This window comes from Ailuropoda melanoleuca, chromosome 17 (assembly GCF_002007445.2).
Source record: "Ailuropoda melanoleuca isolate Jingjing chromosome 17, ASM200744v2, whole genome shotgun sequence".
NCBI lineage: Eukaryota > Metazoa > Chordata > Mammalia > Carnivora > Ursidae > Ailuropoda > Ailuropoda melanoleuca.
In genome coordinates this window covers 19,804,672-19,824,946 of record NC_048234.1, presented here as the reverse complement: position 1 = coordinate 19,824,946, position 20,275 = coordinate 19,804,672, and the positions used below count along the sequence as shown (strand labels likewise).

At 46.4% G+C, this 20,275-nt stretch overlaps 1 protein-coding gene across 2 annotated transcripts in view; it reads right to left on the bottom strand.

The window, feature by feature from the left end:
• Nucleotides 1–9,546: 9,546 nt before the first annotated feature.
• SPATA6L (spermatogenesis associated 6 like) overlaps nt 9,547–20,275 on the bottom strand; it is a 38,451-nt gene continuing 27,722 nt past the window's right edge. For both annotated transcript variants that reach the window (XM_034647106.1, XM_034647107.1), the window contains exons 7-11: nt 20,239–20,273; nt 19,280–19,476; nt 15,216–15,309; nt 14,108–14,210; nt 9,547–9,782 (exon numbers count right to left, since the gene is read on the bottom strand). In XM_034647106.1, coding sequence (XP_034502997.1) covers nt 14,121–14,210; nt 15,216–15,309; nt 19,280–19,476; nt 20,239–20,273 — 416 coding nt within the window. In that variant the 3' untranslated portion in view covers nt 9,547–9,782; nt 14,108–14,120. The remainder of the gene's footprint in view (nt 9,783–14,107; nt 14,211–15,215; nt 15,310–19,279; nt 19,477–20,238; nt 20,274–20,275) is intronic.

Sequence of the window (20,275 nt, the reverse complement as noted above, 5' to 3'; positions counted from 1 at the left end):
GTCCATGGATGGATAAACAGGTAATATGTATGTGATACATGCACACAATGGAACCATAGTCAAATATCTTAAAAACAAAAAGAAGGAAATCCTGCCATTTGCTACAACATGGATAAACCTAGAGGGAATTATGCTGTGAAATAAGCCAGACAGAAAAAGAAAAATATACTGCGGGAAGCCTGGGTGGCTCAATCGATTAAGGGTCTGCCTTTGGCTCAGGTCAGGATCCCGGGGTCCTGGGATCAAGCCCTGCATCGGGCTCCCTGCTCAGCCAGGAGCCTGCTTCTCCCTCTGCCTCTGCCTGCCACTCCCCCAGCTTGTGCTCTCTCTCTCTCTCTCTCACTCTCTGTCAAGTAAGTAAGTAAATAAATAAATAAATTTTAAAAAAAGAAAGGAAAAAATGTACTGCACAGTATCACTTATGCGTGAAATCTGAGAAACAGCAACAGTGAACTTCACAGAGTAGACTGGTGGCTTGTCAGGGACTGGGGGATGGGGGAAACAGAAGGGTTGGTGAACAGGTGCAAACATCTATCTATTGTACAACGTGTGACCATACCTGATGGCACTGTACTGCATACCTCACAGTTACTAAGAGAGCGGAACTTACGAGTTCTCACCAAAAAAAAAAAAAAAAAAAGAAAAGTAAATACACAAGGTGATGGATGTGTTCATTAACTCAGTGACGCAAATCCGTTCCTGATGGATACATATATCAAATAATCACACTGTACACTTTAAATATATTACAGTTTCGTCAATTATATCTCGATAAAGCTGAAAATACACCTACAAAGTAAAAAGGGAATGCATGAAAGTATACAGCTGTCACCTCCTTCAAAGTTATTCATTTTCTTTAAAGCATCTGTCATTTCATTTGTTGGGATCAATTTTATTCGAATTGCCCCCCCTCAGCTGGCTGTTCTAGCAAAGATCAGAGTGCATCCATAGTATTTCCCACATCCCCTACTCACCCTACCTGACCTCCCTGATAGTCAGTACGGTGTTATCAGATCCTTGCTTCAGATCACTTTCATATCTTTCATTCAAAACACAATCCTGCCAATGGTTCCTGTCTGTTCTGAAACCAGAGGTGGGAAGAGGGCAGGATAAAACCAGGCACCCTATTTCTCCTTCCTTTTGTTGCTGAAGTTCAGGGGCTGCACAGCGGTCCTCAGGCTCGGCCTCCACTTCCTCCCACTCACCAACACCTTCATCCCTTGCAGTCTGGCTTCCCCCCCACAGCTCTCCTGAAGCTCCAGGTAAACCCAACAGGCATTTTCTCAGTGGCCAACTTCTACTCTCTTGTGCCATTTGTCACCAATCGTTGGCTTGTTTTCCACTAAGCTCTCTTCCCTGGACTATGAAGACGTTACAAGTGCTGTCCTGATGCTCTCCCATCATCTTCAGTCACCTCTGCTCCTCTGGCTCCTCCCTTCCTGGGGGCCTCACCTCTGCCCACTGCCAAAACACAGGGGCCCCTCAAACATTTGTGGTTTCAATGAACAAACTCCATTTCCTCCTGGTTTCTCTCTCCCTCCACACTCCCCACCAGAAATTCATTCATTATTATGGCTTTGAGTACCACAGCTATGCAGGTAATTGCCAAAATGTGGATCTACAAAATCTATAGGCATCCTTGGTGGCTTCCCTGACTTCCGGTCAAATTTCACATTCACATTCCCAACTTCCACTAGGCACTTCCCTTTGACCTCTCCAGCATCTTTTTTTTTTTTTTTAAACTGAGGTTGTCCAAAAGCAACCTTGTGAATTTCTTTCATAGTCTCTCTTTTCAAAATTGGCAACTGTGTTTTCAAAATCCCCTTTATTTCCACGGAAACCTGGCATCATAACAACGTCCTTCCTCTTTGACCTCAAAAGGTTTGAAGTTGCATGTTCGTGCAAGTATTTAAATCTCTCCACTTTGGTGGGAGCGGCAGGTGGGAGCCCCTGAGCAACACTGCTGAGTCTTTGTGAAGTAAGCCGCGCAAGACTTAGCGTCTGTGCGGATATGACAGCTGGGCGTGGTGCTGTCCTGCATCTTCTCTTCCCATGGACTTCTTGAATAAGCAACACGTATCTTGATAAGCCTCTAAATTCTATGGACAACAATGAGATCTTCACAGGAGGAAGAAGATTCAGAAGTAACAAGAACCCCCACCTAAATCCAAGAGAGGCTCCCACTGCCTCTGAGCACCTCACCCCACAGTAATCCTGAATGTCCCCTGCTCTGGCCTTACTGCCAAAGACACGCATGAAAAGAAAATCCCTCCCCGAAAAGTTTGACTTGGCCTACTCTTTCATTCTCAGTCCTGAGTTCATCTCACACAGGTCACGGAGAATGCAAATCTGTGAAATAAAGGACGCTGTGTCCTGATGTTGGCAGAGTAATTATTCTCTAAATCAATACTTCATTCCTGATGATTAAATAATTCACCTTCACTTTGCAACTCAGCCCCAGCCAGCTGACTTAGACGAGCCAGGCTCCCCCTCCCTGAACCCCACGCACCATCAGAGCACCGTTAAAATAAGTTGCCTGATTATTTCTTCCCATCCCGGATGTTTAATGGCCCATTTCTTCTCTGTGACCCTCCCATCCAGTCCAGAATCGATTGTCCTCATTTCCAGACTTCTTCAATGGCTTTGTCCCAGCCTCCCTGCCGCCAGCCTCTACCCACTCCCAAACCACCCTGAAAAAGGATCATCAGATGAATTGCCTGCCTTCCCATCCTAAACTCTAATGGCTTCTTACTGTCTACACCACAGTCTCAAACACCGGGCCTAACAGTTAAGACACTTCAGAAGATATCCCTAGAGGGTATTTCCTCCTTCTCCATACACAGATCTTTCATTAGATTCTAGGTTCCTCTCTTCTCCCAAACCTCTTCTCCACCTGGTCTTCCTATTCCTTGGTGCCAAAAATTCTTGGCCCTCAGCCCCAAGACCTCATCATTTCTATCCCATTATTTACCTCATGGAACCCAGAGAAGTAACAGCATCTTGGTCCATAATCAGATACTGCCTTATTAATTTGAGACTTGATTATAACATAATAAAATTGAGTTCCACAAACTTCTGGTAATTCAGTATCATTATTCGATATTCTTTTAGATNATTAATTTGAGACTTGATTATAACATAATAAAATTGAGTTCCACAAACTTCTGGTAATTCAGTATCATTATTTGATATTCTTTAAGATTTTATTTATTTAGAAAGAGAGAGTGAGCAAGCAGGGGGAGGGGCAGAGAGAGAATCCCAAGCAGACGCTACATTGAGCGCATACCCTGACATGGGGTTCGATCTCACCACCCCAAGACCACCACCTGTGCAGAAACCAAGAGTCTGAATGCTTAACTGACTGAGCCACTCAGGTGCCCCTCATTATTCAATATTCTTAAATACAAGTCAAAACACATGTCTGTGGACAAGATTTAGCTTAAAACCATGTTTATGTGACCACAGAGCCTTTTGCTGTTTCAGATTTGAACTTGAATCATTTGAACACCTTGAGGGAGATGGATGGGGTGGACTTATACTCTCCACTTCACCCAGTCCCCGTCACTCATGGTTGTTTCAAACCCCACTGCTTCTGGCACATAGTAGGAGCTTAATAAATACAAATCGAGTGATTTCCATATAAGACTAAGGAATGAATGTAGTGAACTGTCAGGGCTGGGAGACCACAGGACTCCATGAACACAGGATGGTATCCTTCACCCATGTCGAACTTCCCTTATGCAAGGACGCGTGAACTTTCACAACAGCGCGTTTTCTCACCGTGAACCCAGCTTCCAGCAATGACACCTATTACACACGGTCTGTCCCTGCAAGTCATCGCACTGAAACAGGTGTGATATTTATCTCTGTTCAAGATACCACTTAAGTAAGTGTCAGTTCCTGGAGGAACAGGAACAGGGATTTCTAACTGGGGGCAGGGGAAGGGAGCTGGCTTCCTAAACACGCTATTTACAAATGTAATATTCCAGTAACAGGAAATCAGAGCAGAAAGCATCTCTTGTTGGCCTAAACAAGAAGCAGTTAACCTCGTCCCAACTCCTGTCAGGAGACCTTAGTTGCCCTGTCAATCTACTCAAATGTTCTGAGTTCATTTCTGCAAACCCCTTAGCTTGAATTATCCAGTATGCACAAGCCTCGGGGACAATCAGGTTACAAACAAGGGGATGGCAGAAAGTGGTAGAAAGAATATGAGGTTGAAAGACAACACAGACCAGGGCTTGGAAATGGGCTCTGACATGCATTAGCTTTCCTGAGCCTCGGTATCCTTAGCAAAAAAATAAAATAAAAAAAGGTGGGCAGGAGGCCAAATGCCTTCCTCAAATAATGAAATGAGATGCATATAATAACAGCTGGCACTTACTGAGGCTTGTGTGCCAGGCACTGATATAAAGTGCTTGCAATGTGCTAACTCGTCCGTAAGGAGTACAGTAACGTTACAAAGCAGATACCGTAACTGCCTCCATTACACACAGACGCTGAGACACAAAGAGGTTCTAAGTCACTTTATGCCCCACTCACCCAGTAGACGNTGCTTGCAATGTGCTAACTCGTCCGTAAGGAGTACAGTAACGTTACAAAGCAGATACCGTAACTGCCTCCATGACACACAGACGCTGAGACACAAAGAGGTTCTAAGTCACTTTATGCCCCAGTCACTCACCCAGTAGACAGCAGAAGCGGGATTCAAACACAGGTGTTCTCACTCTAGAGCCCTCACTATGATGCCCTGGGGCAGCACCTGATAACAGCCTGGCAAACTGAGGCACTCGACAAAGGAATGGAAACATGAGAGAGTGCAGGCAGGAAGGAGGAAAAAAATGCTTTACTCCATTTTACTGGGATCCCAAGTCCCCCAAAGTTAGATGGTTGTAGCTCTCGCTCAACATTGCCCTTGTCCTGGCCTCTTCTGTGGAAAAGCCTAGAATAGATCGCCCTCCACACCCATTCAAGCTAAACAGGACAGGCAGAAACACAGCCCAGCTGGTTCAGAAGCATCCCGACCAGTCACAACCCAACACGTGACCTTCAACTCTTACCTTAGCGCAAACTCTCTATGTTGCCAGATGTTTCTCTTCTCCCTCTTCCTTTTAAACTCCTAATTCTGGGAGCGCCTCGGTGGTGCAGTTAGTTAAGCATCCAACTCTTGGTCTCGGCTCAGGTCGTGATCTCAGGGTCGTGAAATCAAACCCCGTATCCAGCTCCACGCTGAGCACCGAGTCTGCTTGAGAGTCTCTCTCTCCCTCTCTCTGCCCCTCCCACTCGTGCTCTCTCTTTCTCTCTAAAACGAATCTTTAAAAAAACAATAATAAAAATAAAGTCCGAATTCTGGTGACACGGCAGTCTAGCAGCCCCCAAATCCCCTTCACCTTATCCGAGGCGGNTCTTGGTCTCGGCTCAGGTCGTGATCTCAGGGTCGTGAAATCAAACCCCGTATCCAGCTCCACGCTGAGCACCGAGTCTGCTTGAGAGTCTCTCTCTCCCTCTCTCTGCCCCTCCCACTCGTGCTCTCTCTTTCTCTCTAAAACGAATCTTTAAAAAAACAATAATAAAAATAAAGTCCGAATTCTGGTGACACGGCAGTCTAGCAGCCCCCAAATCCCCTCCACCTTATCTGAGGCGAGCCTTGGTGGCCTTCAGGGCTGCCACCTTGGAGTTCCTGCTGTTGAAATGAAGGTTCCCTGCCCCCCCACCCCATGTGACCCTCCCACACAGACCAAGCAAACCCAGCCCATACGTTACTTTTCTGTCTTATTAGAGGCACAGCTGTGGTCCGCACAGAGCCAGAGAGAGCAAATGAACCCCATCAGGTGATTCTTATAGGTAGATGAGGAGGACAAATAGCACAACAGGGCACTTTTAAAATAAAGATAAGAAAAATACCTATTTACGAGAGTGCTGGAGGATAACTGTAAAAGATACGGAATCCCCAGGGGAAAATCTCAGACTCAGAGCTCCTTACTCTGCTGAAGAAGCTTCAACAACCCACCCAACCTGAAAATCACCCATTTGCACCAACGAAAAGCTCTAGTCCTAGGCATGACTGTTTGTGCCCAATTTCCTAGCTCTGAAGGTGAAACTTGGCATAGGCTGTTTGCTCTAATGAACAAAACAGCTACAGCTGCTGCTGGACCCAGGGTGGAGGGGGTGCGGTGGGAGCAGACCCAAGGAGCCTCGGGGTGAAGCACTTCTCAGTGCCCGCAAGGTTCCCAGAACCTGGGAACTCCAAATCTGCACGTCCCTGAGGAGTGGGGGGTGGGTCACCGATTCAGAGGACAGTAGCACCAGTGGGATCACTGGTTACCCATGGACANTGTGCCCAATTTCCTAGCTCTGAAGGTGAAACTTGGCATAGGCTGTTTGCTCTAATGAACAAAACAGCTACAGCTGCTGCTGGACCCAGCGTGGAGGGGGTGCGGTGGAGCCTCGGGGTGAAGCACTTCTCAGTACCCGCAAGGTTCCCAGAGCCTGGGAACTCCAAATCTGCACGTCCCTGAGGAGTGGGGGGTGGGTCACCGATTCAGAGGACAGTAGCACCAGTGGGATCACTGGTTACCCATGGACAGGAAGGCATGCCCTTTCCTCTGGCTGCCCCCAGACAGGCCAGAGGACTACTTTAATGGAACTAATGGAGTAGAGTCATGGCCCCATTATTAACAGCAGCCAGGCATTCGGGAGCTAGGCTGAACTTGCACATGTGACTAATCAATCCTTTCAGTTATGCATTTAAAACCACCTTCTTTTATGTTAAACATATCGTGTGCACTCTCATTTTTTAAACCTTATTTAGAACTCAGGGTCTGTAGGTTTCAGCTAACTTTGGGTCAAGTGACCTTAGGAAAATGGCCTCTTTGTACAGTNGAGTAGAGTCATGGCCCCATTATTAACAGCAGCCAGGCATTCGGGAGCTAGGCTGAACTTGCACATGTGACTCATCAATCCTTTCAGTTATGCATTTAAAACCACCTTCTTTTATGTTAAACATATCGTGTACACTCTCATTTTTTAAACCTTATTTAGAACTCAGGGTCTGTAGGTTTTAGCTAACTTTGGGTCAAGTGACCTTAGGAAAATGGCCTCTTTGTACAGTGGCTTTTGCGCGGAGNACCTTATTTAGAACTCAGGGTCTGTAGGTTTCAGCTAACTTTGGGTCAAGTGACCTTAGGAAAATGGCCTCTTTGTACAGTGGCCCAGGAGATTTTCCCAGGAGATTCCCAAAGAGATTTTCCCAGGAGCCTGTGCAAACCCAGACCCCATCATACCTGGTTGGAAAATATGGTCCAGCTTTGACAGATCTGCAACTGTGCAAGTCAAAAAAGAGTAATAAATCGAAGCAAGACAGGTGGGAATGTTTTATCACGTTTAATGACACAGATCTTCCCAAAGAAACCCCAATCCATCGCAAAATTATTCACATTCTTATATGCCCCAAAAGCAAAATACCTCGACTGCAATCCTGGCCCCAATGTGATTCCTCAAAATGGAAATAATTCCTTGAGATATAAAAAAGTAAAATAANAAAAGAGTAATAAATCGAAGCAAGACAGGTGGGAATGTTTTATCACGTTTAATGACACAGATCTTCCCAAAGAAACCCCAATCCATCGCAAAATTATTCACATTCTTATATGCCCCAAAAGCAAAATACCTCGACTGCAATCATGGCCCCAATGTGATTCCTCAAAATGGAAATAATTCCTTGAGATATAAAAAAGTAAAATAAGAATAAACAACAGAGTTAGCTGATGAGAAAGTGAGAAAAAGATTGACTTGCAAGACAGAAACAAAAACAAAGAAACAGAAAAGATTTTAAATAAGAATGGGCCTTTAAGATCTTATACCTAAACTGAATCAAGGAGTTATGCTCAAACCATTTCAGAAAAACTGAACAGTGACTGTCCCGGTGTCTATTTGAGCAGTAACTCATGTGGGATACCCATCCACTAGAAAGGGTTTCCTCGAGCTGCTTATGTCCTTTAAAAGGAGCTCTTTTCTGAGCCTTGTGTCACAGCCTTCATGTAACACGGTATTTTTTATTTTTAATGACTACTAGACGTCAAAGTAACTGACAACTATAGCCTCAGACACACCCGGAACGGATAAGCAGGTGTAATCAAGCATTTGTCTGTTTTCCAAAATAGATGAAATGCTTGTTGTAACACGCGTGCCTTTACTTGGCTGAAAGTCTGAGAAGAGAATAAATGAACTTTGTTTTATTGTTTTTGTAAGGTTTTTTTCTCCTTTATTTATTAATGTTGTTTTCCTAATTTACCTAACAAACCAATTCTTGTGGTCATAATGAGAGAAGGAAATTTGACTTTCACTGAATCCTTTAAAAACTAAAAGGGATTTAGGGTATGGTAGAGGAAAATGCCAGGTTATAATGTGAAGGAAGGACCGAGACTCCCATTTTCAGGCCCCTCTGCTCTGGGCCTGTCCCCACGAAGACAAATGCGCCTCCAGCCCCACATCACCCTCGCCTGTCCTCCTCCTCCTCGTGCCCCCTCAGTCTGTGTGAACATTTCACCGGGGTGCCCTTCTAGTTAATTTTGAATCTGGTTTTGGCAGTCGTATTTGCAGAGTAAATTTACTTAAAGTAGCTCTTTCAGAGAAACATAAGAGGAAGGCTTTGTTCCTGGTATAAATTTATTAAGCACTGCTGGAAAAAGGGGGTGGGGGAGGCAGGTGACAGAAGGAGTGGTTTAAACTGTACCCCAAAGAAACTAGTCTCCTCTTACAAACATCTCCTTGAAAGTGAACCTTTAAAGCAAGTTGTGAATTCTCCAGATGTAAGGCTCCCTCTTACTAAGTTTTCAGTGGACTTCCTGTAACTCAAGCCTAACACTAAAAAACGACAAAAAACAGATTTACCAAAAAGAAAATGAGGTTGACAGTCTTTTCCTGGAGGATTTGTCAGGTTATTCGTCTAAATAGCAGCTTCCTCTAGCTTGTGTAAAATGTAAGTTGAGGAAGGAAGGGTGGAAGGAGGGAGGGAGGCTGGAGGAGGGGGGGAGGAGGGAATGCAGGAGACAGGGGGAGGGCGGGGAGGGAAAGAAGGCAGGAGAAGGGGAGAGGGAGGAAGAGGAGGTGGAAGGAAGGAAAAATTTAAAAACTTCTCAAGAACACATCCAATGGGGAACCTGGGTGGCTCAGTCATTAAGCATCTGCCTTCTGCTCAGGTCATGGTCCCCGGGTGCCAGGATCAAGCCCCTCTGTGTTGTCGGGCTCCCTGCTCAGCGGGGAGTCTGCTTCTCCCTCTGCCTCTCCACCCACTCGTGCTTGCTCTCTGTCTCTCTCAAATAAATCAGTAAAATCTTAAAACAGAACAAAACAAAAACAAAAAACCACACATCTAGTGCCACAAACGAGGAGCACCTAAAAAGGCGTCCTGACACTTTCATTAGAATTCTAAAAAGTGCTTTCTAAATGAAAAAGGACCTGCCACCCAACTAGGGTTATTCTCTAGTTAGAGCTCAAAACAAACACATCAACAAGCTATGACACAAATTCTCCGACTTCACAAGAAACTATGAGCCCCACACGGGAAACACTTTAATCAATGACTCTTACCTGGGCACAAAAGACTGAGTACAGGGTTTGATTTGAAAGGGGTGAGACACTGGTGATTCGATACACATAACAAAAACTGTTGTTCAGTTCTCTAAGGACGTGTCCGTTGGCTCCATGAGTGAGTTCTTCATGGCGCTCCTCCAGCTATCTTCCAGGTTCCCTTGTGAAATCAGAAATTTCACACCCTACACGTGCTACAGAGAAAAAGACAATCAGCATGCTGGAGAAGACGGTGATGTCACTCTAGCCCAGTCTAGGCGCACAGCCCTACCTGGGATCCCTCGGGGTCTGAGCCCACTCTACGGCCCCAGGGCAGGACGAGGCCGCCTTAGGTAATGGGACAGAGCAGCTGCGTGACCTTGGGCAAGCGACCAGCCTTCTTTGTGTCACATCAGGATGACCATAAGCCAAGGATCTACCTCTTAGGGTTCTCCTGAGGAGTCAGCACAGCCCCTGGCTCATAGCGAACGCACAGAAACTGCGCCGAACTGTTAAACATGCCCCCATCCTATTCTGTGGAACAGGAACATATTTTTCAGCAGAGAGAGAGTCAGTATAGGATTGGGGGGGGGGTGTTCCAAGTCCCCCAATTCAAGGTGCTTGCAGCTGCCTGCAAGATTCTCAATCCTAAGTGTGTACCAGAATCTCCCAAAGAACATTTATAAAAGAACCCTTTCCAGGTACCACCCAAAGAGATTCCAATGAAATCGCTCCGGAGGGAGGCCTGGGGATCAGAAGTTTTCAGAGCCCCCCAGCTGATTCTAATGTTCACTGAGGACGCTGACCCCGGGATGTGCCTTGTGTTTCGGGGGCACGGTCACCACCTGCGTGGTCTGTCAGACTGGCGAGACCAGAGGTCCTGGGACAAAGGGAGGTGTGTCATTATCCATTGTATCGATCCCCATAAGCCACCAAATAACAGGCCCCTCAGAAGCTGGTGACTGAGCCAGAGAGAGGGCCCCGAGGTTGGAGCCGGGCATCTGCAGACCAGGTGGTTTTGTGCTTTGGTTGTAACACAGATGAAGGGACCCCTGCAAGAGGGAGCACCGTGACTCCTACCAGCCCACTGGGGACAAGTGAGGTTGGAAGCCACACAAGCCACTGTCTTAGGACCTGGAGGCCTACTGAGCCAGGACACAGCAGAAGCCAGCATTCTAATAAATTTCTATCTTTTTTGGTTTCTTTCTTGGTTTATTTCCATTTCACTCCTCCTTAATTTTTGAGAGGTTTCTGTGCTACAATTCTTGTCTGTGTCTGAGGACATGAGGCTGAGTTCCTTGGCCACCCTCCGGCTGGGAGCATTCCTGGCGGGCTGGCTCCTGCTGCAGGCCAGCCACGATGGTGTGACACTCAGTGGGCCAGAGCTGGGGCCCTCTGGTCAGTCCCTCTCCCCTTCTTGGGAGGGTTATCATAAGAAAACCAACTATGACACAAGTCCAGAGGGATGAGGTGCTAAGTGGAGGGAGGTTTGGGAGCAGAAGGCAGAGGGCCTGGGTCTGCCTGACAGCCCAGGAGGTGTCACAGAAGGGGGCCCTGTGAGCCCATCCTTGAAAGTGGACTCTCAGCGAGCTCATGCCGGACACGGGCAGCCAGCTCCCACCCTCGGTAAGGACCGTGACACAGAGACAATCACACCTTCCAAGAGAACCAGGTATAATCCAGGAGAGGGTGGGAACTGATTTATGGGATTTTTTTTTTTTGGTGGCAAAATTCACATAACACAAAATTTTGTGTATGTTTTCTAAAATTTTAACCATTTTTAAGTAGACAAGGGATCATCTATTTTATACTAAAAGTACCAAGTCCCAAATCATCCAGAATAAGGAGAAATAGATGCATTCCAACCACCCCCCCAACCAGTTCTTCCAGCCGTTCCCCTGTCAGACAATTGGATTCACTGTTTTTGGCTAAGAATCACTGGCCCGTTCACATTAAGAGTCTACTGTTTCATTTCCCCCAGTCTTGAGATCACCAGGAATCCAGGAGACGGACACCTGCTCAACAGCGAAAGCGGAGAAGTGGAAAAGGTAAGAGATAAGAACTAGAGCTGCAAGCAGGAGGGAGTCTTTGAGAAAAGCAGGGCTGGGGACAAGCAGGGGAAGCCCACCGGTCTTCTGTGATCCTCCTCTCCAGGGCTGTCTTCCTGACCCGAGGGGGGACTTTAGCCGTCCCATTTTAGCAGCCTGGTCTTGCTTGTTTGGATCCTCTCTGGATTCACTGACATACTTGGCATCCTTCTAATAAATGCCCTGCTTGCTTAAAACGAGCCAAAGTCACCTGTGTTTCTTTACAACCACCACCACTTTCACTAACACGGCTCTCCAGCACCCCTGTCTCACCACGAATGCATGACCCGAAATGTGGGGGTGCAGGGGGTGGTATGGAGAGCTTCCAGAAAAGGCCTCCGAGCACAATCCAAACCACCAGGTGGGAACTTGGGTCATGAAGGAAACCCATTTTCTTTCTTTTCTTTTTTTTAAGTAAACTCTTTCCCCCCAACATGGGGCTCGAACTCATGACTCTGAGTTCAAGAGCTGCACACTCCACTGACTGAGCCAGCCAGGTGCCCCAAGGAAACCCACTTTCTAAGACAGAAGGTACTCATTTTTTTCCTTCCTTCTCTCTGTCTTCTCCCATCAGCATCCACGTATCAGCTGGTTATATGTAACCTGAAGTCCCCCATGCTGAAAGTCAACACAATTTGGCATTCGGTCATTACGTGGGCCACGTTCCCACGGTGGTCATTATGTGGGCCACATTCCCACAGCGGTCATTATGTGGGCTATGTTCTGTATAACTGCCTAATAAATACCTAGATGACCATTTTGGCAACTGGAGAGTAAGTGGCCCAGAATCCATCCTTTCATCGACCAAGCAGAACGTTCTGAGGTTGAAGCCTGCACAACGGGCTATCACCGAGCTGTCCTCCACATTCCCCGGTGCTGACGGCGGGGAGCCCTGGCCAGCCTGGGGACAAGGCGGCTTGCGCCCTAAAGCATGAATGGCCCTTGAGCCAGACTTTCAGAAGCCTGACTACAGTGAACACCTAGCATCTCAACCCACACTCCTTCATGGCTTAAAAAGATCCATAATTTTTGTGATGTTGCTCGGGCGTGGCTGCTGCATATACAACAGCAGAGGCTCCTCACGGGAGATGACCAAGGGCGCTGTCCGCAGACCCTGTTCGGATTCCAAAGGGCTCTGCTCTCTCTCCCCAGGGCTCCCCATCACACTCTCTAGGTTTGGGGAGGCAACAGAATGTAATGGTTTAAAAGCATGGCTGCTGGGGCATCTGGGTGGCTCAGTCGGTGAAGCGTCTGCCTTAGGCTCAGGTCATGATCCTGGGGTCCTGGGCTCAAGGCCCGCATCAGGCTCCCTGCTCAGCAAGGAGCTGACTTCTTCCTCTCCCTCTGCCCCCACCCCTTGCTCATGCTCTTGCTTGCTCTCTCTCTCTCTCAAATGAATAAATAAAAATCTTTTTAAAAATTTTAAAAACAAACAAAAAATAAAAGCATGGTTGCTGAAGCCAGACCAACCACCCAGGCTCATATTCCTAGCCGTGACATTCACTGGCTATGTGACCTTGAACAAGGCACCTAAAACTCCCCATGCCTCAGTTTCCCTATCTGTGAAATGGAACTAATGACAGAACCTACTTCACAGGGGTGTTGTGAGAATTAGATATTAACTCATCTAATGCTCGTGAAGTGTTTGCACTTAAGAAGAGAACACCTCAGGAATGACATCACCCCACAGTACGGCCAACTACTGACCACAGACCCAAATTCTACAGCTGCCTCATCACCCCATTCCACACTCACTCATGAAAATATATTTACTCAGCACCAACCACAGTGGCAGATCATGTGCTACCAGGATGATAGCAGGGTGGCGGGAGGGGGACTTAGGCTCTCGCTCAGGACGCATACCTGGCATATGGAGTTGACGTCATCTACGTTAAATGGGATTCCACTGCTGGGTGCCAAAGCTGGCTACAAACTAGTGAGCAGGACAGACAGAGTCCCTGACCTTGGGAATGTTTCATTAATAGAAAGGGCAATCAACCCATATACAAATATAACAACAAATGGTGTCAGCTTTAGGAAAGAAAAGGGTGGGGCACTAAAAAGGTATGCCTTGGAGGGGAAGGAAGTATCCTGGAAAGTCATGAGACCAGTGGATAAAGAGAAGTGACCCAAGCAGGGTCAGGAAGCAGTATTCCAGACAGAGAGCATAACAGGTGCAAAGGCCCTGAAGCAGGAAAGAGCCTGTGTTCGAGCAGCTAGAAGAGGTACCATGAGAGAAGAGTGGAGGGAGGGTGGGAGGGAGGGAGGGAAGAGAAAGAGAGACAGAGACAGGCCTGGCAGACCACAGACACATGTGCTGTCATTCTCCTGCGTGGTTCTTGGGGTCTCCACCCCATCTCCTGTCCACCACATTTTCTAGTTACTTCATCCTGACAGCAAGAAATTATTTAAGCAAATCAAAATAAGAAGCAACACTTAAGCTGGTTACTTACATAAGACAGCAGCTTAAAAATATCTCTGTTCATGCACTGGGTATTTCTTCAGCGGGTAGCTTGGTCTTTCAAGGATATACTTTGCTTCAGAGATAGAATATTCCTATAACAAAAGCCAAGCCAGTAACTGCGTTACTCACAGTGTCATATAAATCAATGCTATCAGATGCATGGTTTTGCATTTAAGAGGCCCATGGACCCCATGCGTGCCCTACACAGGGGGGTTCGCTCCATGTGTGTGCACACAGATACTTTCTTCTTTTTTGTTCTTCTCCCTCCCTCCCTTTCCTTCTTTTTACATTTTAAATGGATTCCCTTACTTGAAAAGATTGGAAATTAACAAAGCAAAGCCAATGACTTTGCCAAGAGGAAGGAAAGTAATTTACAACCCCACCCCCTGAAAATCAATATTCATTTATAAGTGTCATCCTATAAATCTGGGCTACGCCTGTGTTTAAATAAGTCAAGACCAAGACAACCCGTTTGACTATGACGCGGTACCCTTAAATCCAACCACAGGGGGCACTGCTAACCTTTCATTTGAATTCTTTTGACATGATGGCCAGGTCCCTTGGTTAATGGCTGCACATCTGCAGTAGACAAAGTACTGGGTGTATCTATCTATGGGTTAGAAACACTCCGCACACCCCACAGGTCGAACAGCCAAAACACCTTATCAACTTTTAACATTTTCTTCCATGCCGTGGCCTCACACAGACCACAACTTTCCTGGACTGGGATTCCTGTGCATGGTGCAAGGGGATGGGCTTCGGGCTTCAGGGCCTGTCTTCTCTCATTGAAAGGACTGTGCTCTCTCTCGCCGCAGGACCTCTGCCTGGCTGCAAACTCGCTGTGACTCATCGCTCAGACAGAAGCTCCCTTGTCTCTTCCTCAGGGAAGCCTGCCCTGATTCCCCACCGAGTCAAATACCCCCTTTCAGACAATCTCAGGACACCAGGCACCCTCCTTGGTAAGTGTCCCAATTTTACATTTATCTCTGTGGTTACTGGATTAATGTCTGTCTCCGCCCCCTGCCCCCAGCCCTAGCTGACGTCCCAGTTCCCATGTGATTTTGTCGGCCAAGATTCCGTCGTCTCAGAAGCCCTACCTTGTGCTGGTGTTGCTGGGCTCTGTGGGACGTCAGGAGACTGCACACCCTCTCGTGGATCTTCCTCCACGAGGACTGAGAGCAAGGGTAGAGCCTGCCCAACACACAAAACCAGGGTGGAGCGTTAACGCAGCCGCTGAAAAGGAGACTCCGAGGACAGGACGCTGTGGGTTGGTATTTATAATTTAGGAGCAAGCAGCAGCAGTGACGTGAAAATAGTATACATAGTTTCAATGTCTTCATTAACCCCACACACAAGATACACCGGACAGTAAAAGCAATGGCAATGTGAAGAATGGCTTGTGTTTGGGCGTGTGGCTGGGAGTGACTCTTCTTTGTACTTTTCTGAGCATTTCAGATATTTGTCTCCATCCTGCTTTTACGCTTAGAAATTTAATCCACAAATGTTTAACGCAAAATGTAACCCCGACTGTTTTCTGCCGCAAGGATTGTATGTTTCATCTCATTTACTTTAGGCTACTCAGACCCAAACTTAACCACAGATCGTACCAATGCCTTCTAGCTCTCAGACAGGAAGCATCTGCTCCCGTCCACAGCATTGGCCAACACTGCTCCCCCTGCCTGGAATGCTGCCGCCCCAACCCCGATCCCCACTCATGTGAACCCCTACCCACCTTCAGAGCTCAGTCCAATCACTGACCGCTCGGCAAAGCCCTCTCCTGGAGAGGAAGTTGGCGCCCCCACTACTTGCACTTGGAGCCCGTTTCCCCCCTCGTTCACGGCACTTTGCCAGTGACATCTGGTCAGTATTCGGTTAATGTCTGTGTCTGCCCCTCGACTGAAACTGGCACAGGGAATCCTCGCTGGACAGCTCATCCCAGGACCTCGTAGGTACTGAATACTACTGCAGGTATTTAATATTTGTTGCGTGACTGAGTTCATCCTTTCATTCATTCATCTTCGGGAGGGGAGTGGGTACCAATGCCTAAACTCTGAGGCAGAACTGGCCATTTGATTATGAAAAGCACAAATACCATTTTCCAAAGATTCCTAAAGAATTTTAGCAATCTGGATACAATCATTCTCTTTAGTTAATGTAAGATAAACACTGACGGTCCTGGGCAAGCCAGAGGGCCTTTCCGTGACTCTGCCCTTTGTCACAGTTGATCATGGCCTTGTTTACAAATTCACAGTCAAATTCGTTCCAAAGCTCTCCTTCCAGAGTGACTTTGGGCACACAGAATTTGCTGATTCATCAGAGGTAGAGGATAAAAATCCGGTCTGCAGCCAAAGTCATCATCCTACAGTGAAATGTGCTAAATCCTGGAATGAACTTGCTAAAGCCCCCTACTGCCTTCCAACAAAACCCAAACTCCTCAGCCTGGCTTCCACAGTCCCTCAACACTCCGCTTCGGCACCCACTACTCCCCCAAGCTGGTCTAACTTCTAGAAGCTGCCAGTGCCCCGTGCCTTCTCACCTCCCACCCCTCCCCTCCATTAACTCTATCATAATCCAATCCCCTCCCTTCAAGGCCCACATGGAAATACCACCTCTTCCATGAAGGCTTCCAGAAGTACCTTCCTTCCTCCTCCTTTCTACTCTGATAACATTTGCTCCATACTATTCTCAAAGTTCCGCCTGGTAGAACGCATTCTGGGCACATGTTTTTATATCCTCTGCTAAGCTGCAAGCTCCCAGAGATCAGGAGAAATGTCTTAAATGTTAGCATTTCCATTCCAGGCTAGCAGACTGGCTATCAGTCCTGTTCTCCTCCGAGACACTCTTCCTCCCACAGAGATGCTACACACCGGCCACACCCCCAGTTCCAATCCCAAGGATTCTGACTCAGTAGACAGGAGGCAAGTCCTTAGTGAGCCACAGCTGAGACTCACTGGCCTGCTGCATAAAGACACTCAGGAAAGGCTGGATGAATGAATGCATAAGCCAACTCACAAATGTATTTAAAAAGAAATGAGGCCTTCCTTGATCTCCCTCTCGAAGATTACCCACCTCCTGCTCTGTCTCTCACCCACTTTTGGACTGTACTTCTGTTAAATGCATCTCACCATCTGCCTCACATTCAGTGACACGAGGGTATGCCAGCCTCCCGGGCTAGCGTGCGAGCCACTGGCAAGCTGGGGTGCGTCATGACCACATACATTCCACCTAATAGGGGCTCAGTGGGTGCAGCCCCAATTCAGTCCCTCGGAAATACTCGCTAGGCTGAGTATGAGGAGTTTGGGTGATGTCTAAAAACAAGGCACATGGACCAAAGCTGTGAGCTATCTCTGCTTCTGGCAGCAGAGAAGCATTTTGTACCTGTAAGAGAACGGATATTTGATCATCACACCCATTTCACAGATGGGGAAACTAAGGTCTAAAAGGCTGAGTATTTCTGTGAGATTACATAGCAGTTAGAGACAGATGAGCACTAGAGCCCAAATCCCCTGACGACCACCAGTTGAAGGTCCTTTCCCATCTGTTTAAAATCTTTACATCCAGAGGATAAGCCAGGAGGAGATGAAGGCCTGGTAGAGAGGCGGACGTCTCTAACCACCTGTCTCTGAGTGCCAGGGCTGATTTTTAAAAATCTATTTCACGTTATTTTCTTTCAAAAAAGTAACTAATCAAGAATTCACCCTTCTTTAATAGATTTTACTAAAATATTTGATTTGGTTTCCTCAAGTCCATGTACAACACTTTAATGTAAAGGTATTCTACCATTTCTGCAAAACACTAAGAATACACTGCCACTTTCTTAGTCAAACTGAATCCTATTAAGATTTCAGGGCTTTTGTTTCATTCTGACGCTCATTCTGGGGTATTTACTACCGAGTCCCTTTGTGAGCAATCATGTCAGTCTGCTATGGGGCTTTCTCTTCTTATTCTCATCACAGTGCCATGTCCTTCATTCAGAACAACGGTCTTGAGAAAGACAAAAACCGTGTGATCTCACTTATATGTGGAACCTAAACGAGGACATAAACAAACAAGCTCACAGATACAGAGACCAGGCTGGTGATTGCCGGAGTCAGACGGTGAGGGGAGTCAAAGGGACCGATTCCTGTTATAAAATAAATAATGGAGACATAACGGGCAGCATGGAGACTACAGCTAACACCATATTGCATATATAAAAGTTGCGGAGAGAATAAATCTTAAGAGCTCTCATCACAAGAGAAAACATTCTGCAGCTACATATGGTGACCGATGTATCGAATTTGACCACCTACTATGTGAAGGAGCCTAATCCCAGCTAGTTTGAGAGGGTAGCTTCAAGACACGAACAGACATTTCTCTGAAGAAGACATACAGATGGCAACAGACAGATGTAAAGATGCTCATGATCGCTCATCATTAGGGAAACGCAACTGGATTTACTGTGATGATCATTTTGCAATATAGACAAAGATTCAACCATGATGTTGTACGCCTGAAACTAATGTAATATGTCAACTACGGATTTTTAACAACTATCTTAAAAATATTATCTTCAGTCCCATTTTCCGGGAGTTAAGGTGACCAAACTGTCCTGGCTTGCCTGAGACTCAGGGGTTTCCCAGAATAGAGGCCTTTAAGGGCTAAAGTCAGAACATTCCCAGGCCAGCTGGATTGCTGGTTATCTTACCAGATGGTACAGTTTGGAAAATAAATGTCCCTCTCTCAATTTCTGGCCTGCCTACCACATGTATGCAATTGTGGGGGTGGAGCGAGTATTATTTGTGACAATCACATAAATAAACCAAGAAAACATGTCTAGAGAAAGAAGAAATACACCTATATGTTAATAATCTTTGTCTTTGGGTGGCAGGACGATGAGTGATTTGTTTTTCACTCCTTTTGTTTTTTATGAAAGATGAAAATGGATAAATAGCATCTATGCCAAGTTAGCTGTTTCTCCCATTTTCAACAAACATTCTGAGATATGCTTTCCACAGGCAAGAGAAAAGGCTCAACTCTTCCCTCCTTTAAAAAGGAATAGTGATTTTTCACATCACCAGCTGAATATTCCTAAGGAAGCAAAGTGATGAAATGACCAGGCTTTACTCGTGCTAGACCACGACACACTCTACAAGCAAATAAACGGGGGCTTGCCGCTGACCTTTTGCAGAGAATGGGCTGATCCAGAAGAGGGCTGGGCGATCTGGAAAGCTGGGAGGCGGCAAACGAAGCTTCCCCGTGGAAATCGGCATCCCCTTGGTTACTGTAACTGGGCGAGGGTTTTCCAAACTTACTTGACTCTAAAGGTGATGACGATTCTTTCCTTAAAACAATCCGTTCATCTGGCTCTTTGATAACCTAAGTGACAATGTGCATTAGTTTTAGTTGGCATTTTGTGTTCGTTTGCTGAGTTTAGAGCTGGGGGTGGGTGGGATGAGGAAGGGGCCAAGATGACAGAAGGCCTGCCCCCCGGGGAGCTCCCGCAATAAAAAGAGGGGCCGGAACAGGCAGTGCTAGAGACAAAATGCTCAGAAGCTCAAGGTCAAGGAAAGATAACCAAAACTCTGCACATTTGGCATATATTAACAAGCCAAAATAAACTCATGCTCTGAGCTTTGATTTGGGAGCATAAGGGATTATCTGGTTTGGTAAAGATATAATTTTTTTTAATGAACTATTTAAATGCCACGGCATAAAAACACCGTATTACTCCATTTCTTTGCCTACATCTATTTTCACGTTGTAACATAGAAGTTTGAGCCTTCACCTTGACAAACCAATCAAACTTCAAGGACAAGTGATTTACCACCTCTATGTATTAGGGAAGTATTCGAATAGAAAAAAACCGATACGAATACCTACTCATAAAGCAGGTGTTGAAGCCACATACATGGGTGATTGATTCTACAGACGATAAGAGCTTACGTGAGGGGAACAAACCAACTAGTGAAAGCATACGGTGGAGCCCGGGCACTCTCAACTCTGGTGAGACTATAGCAATTGCATTTCCATAAGCAGCACTTGCTAGAAATAGACTCTCCACCACTCGTTGGAAATGCACACTAACCGACATTAGAAGCTGGAAATAAATCATTTTACAAACGCTACTTCCACAATTACCTTTACGTTAGCATCAAGGCTGTCAAGAGAAGAAGCT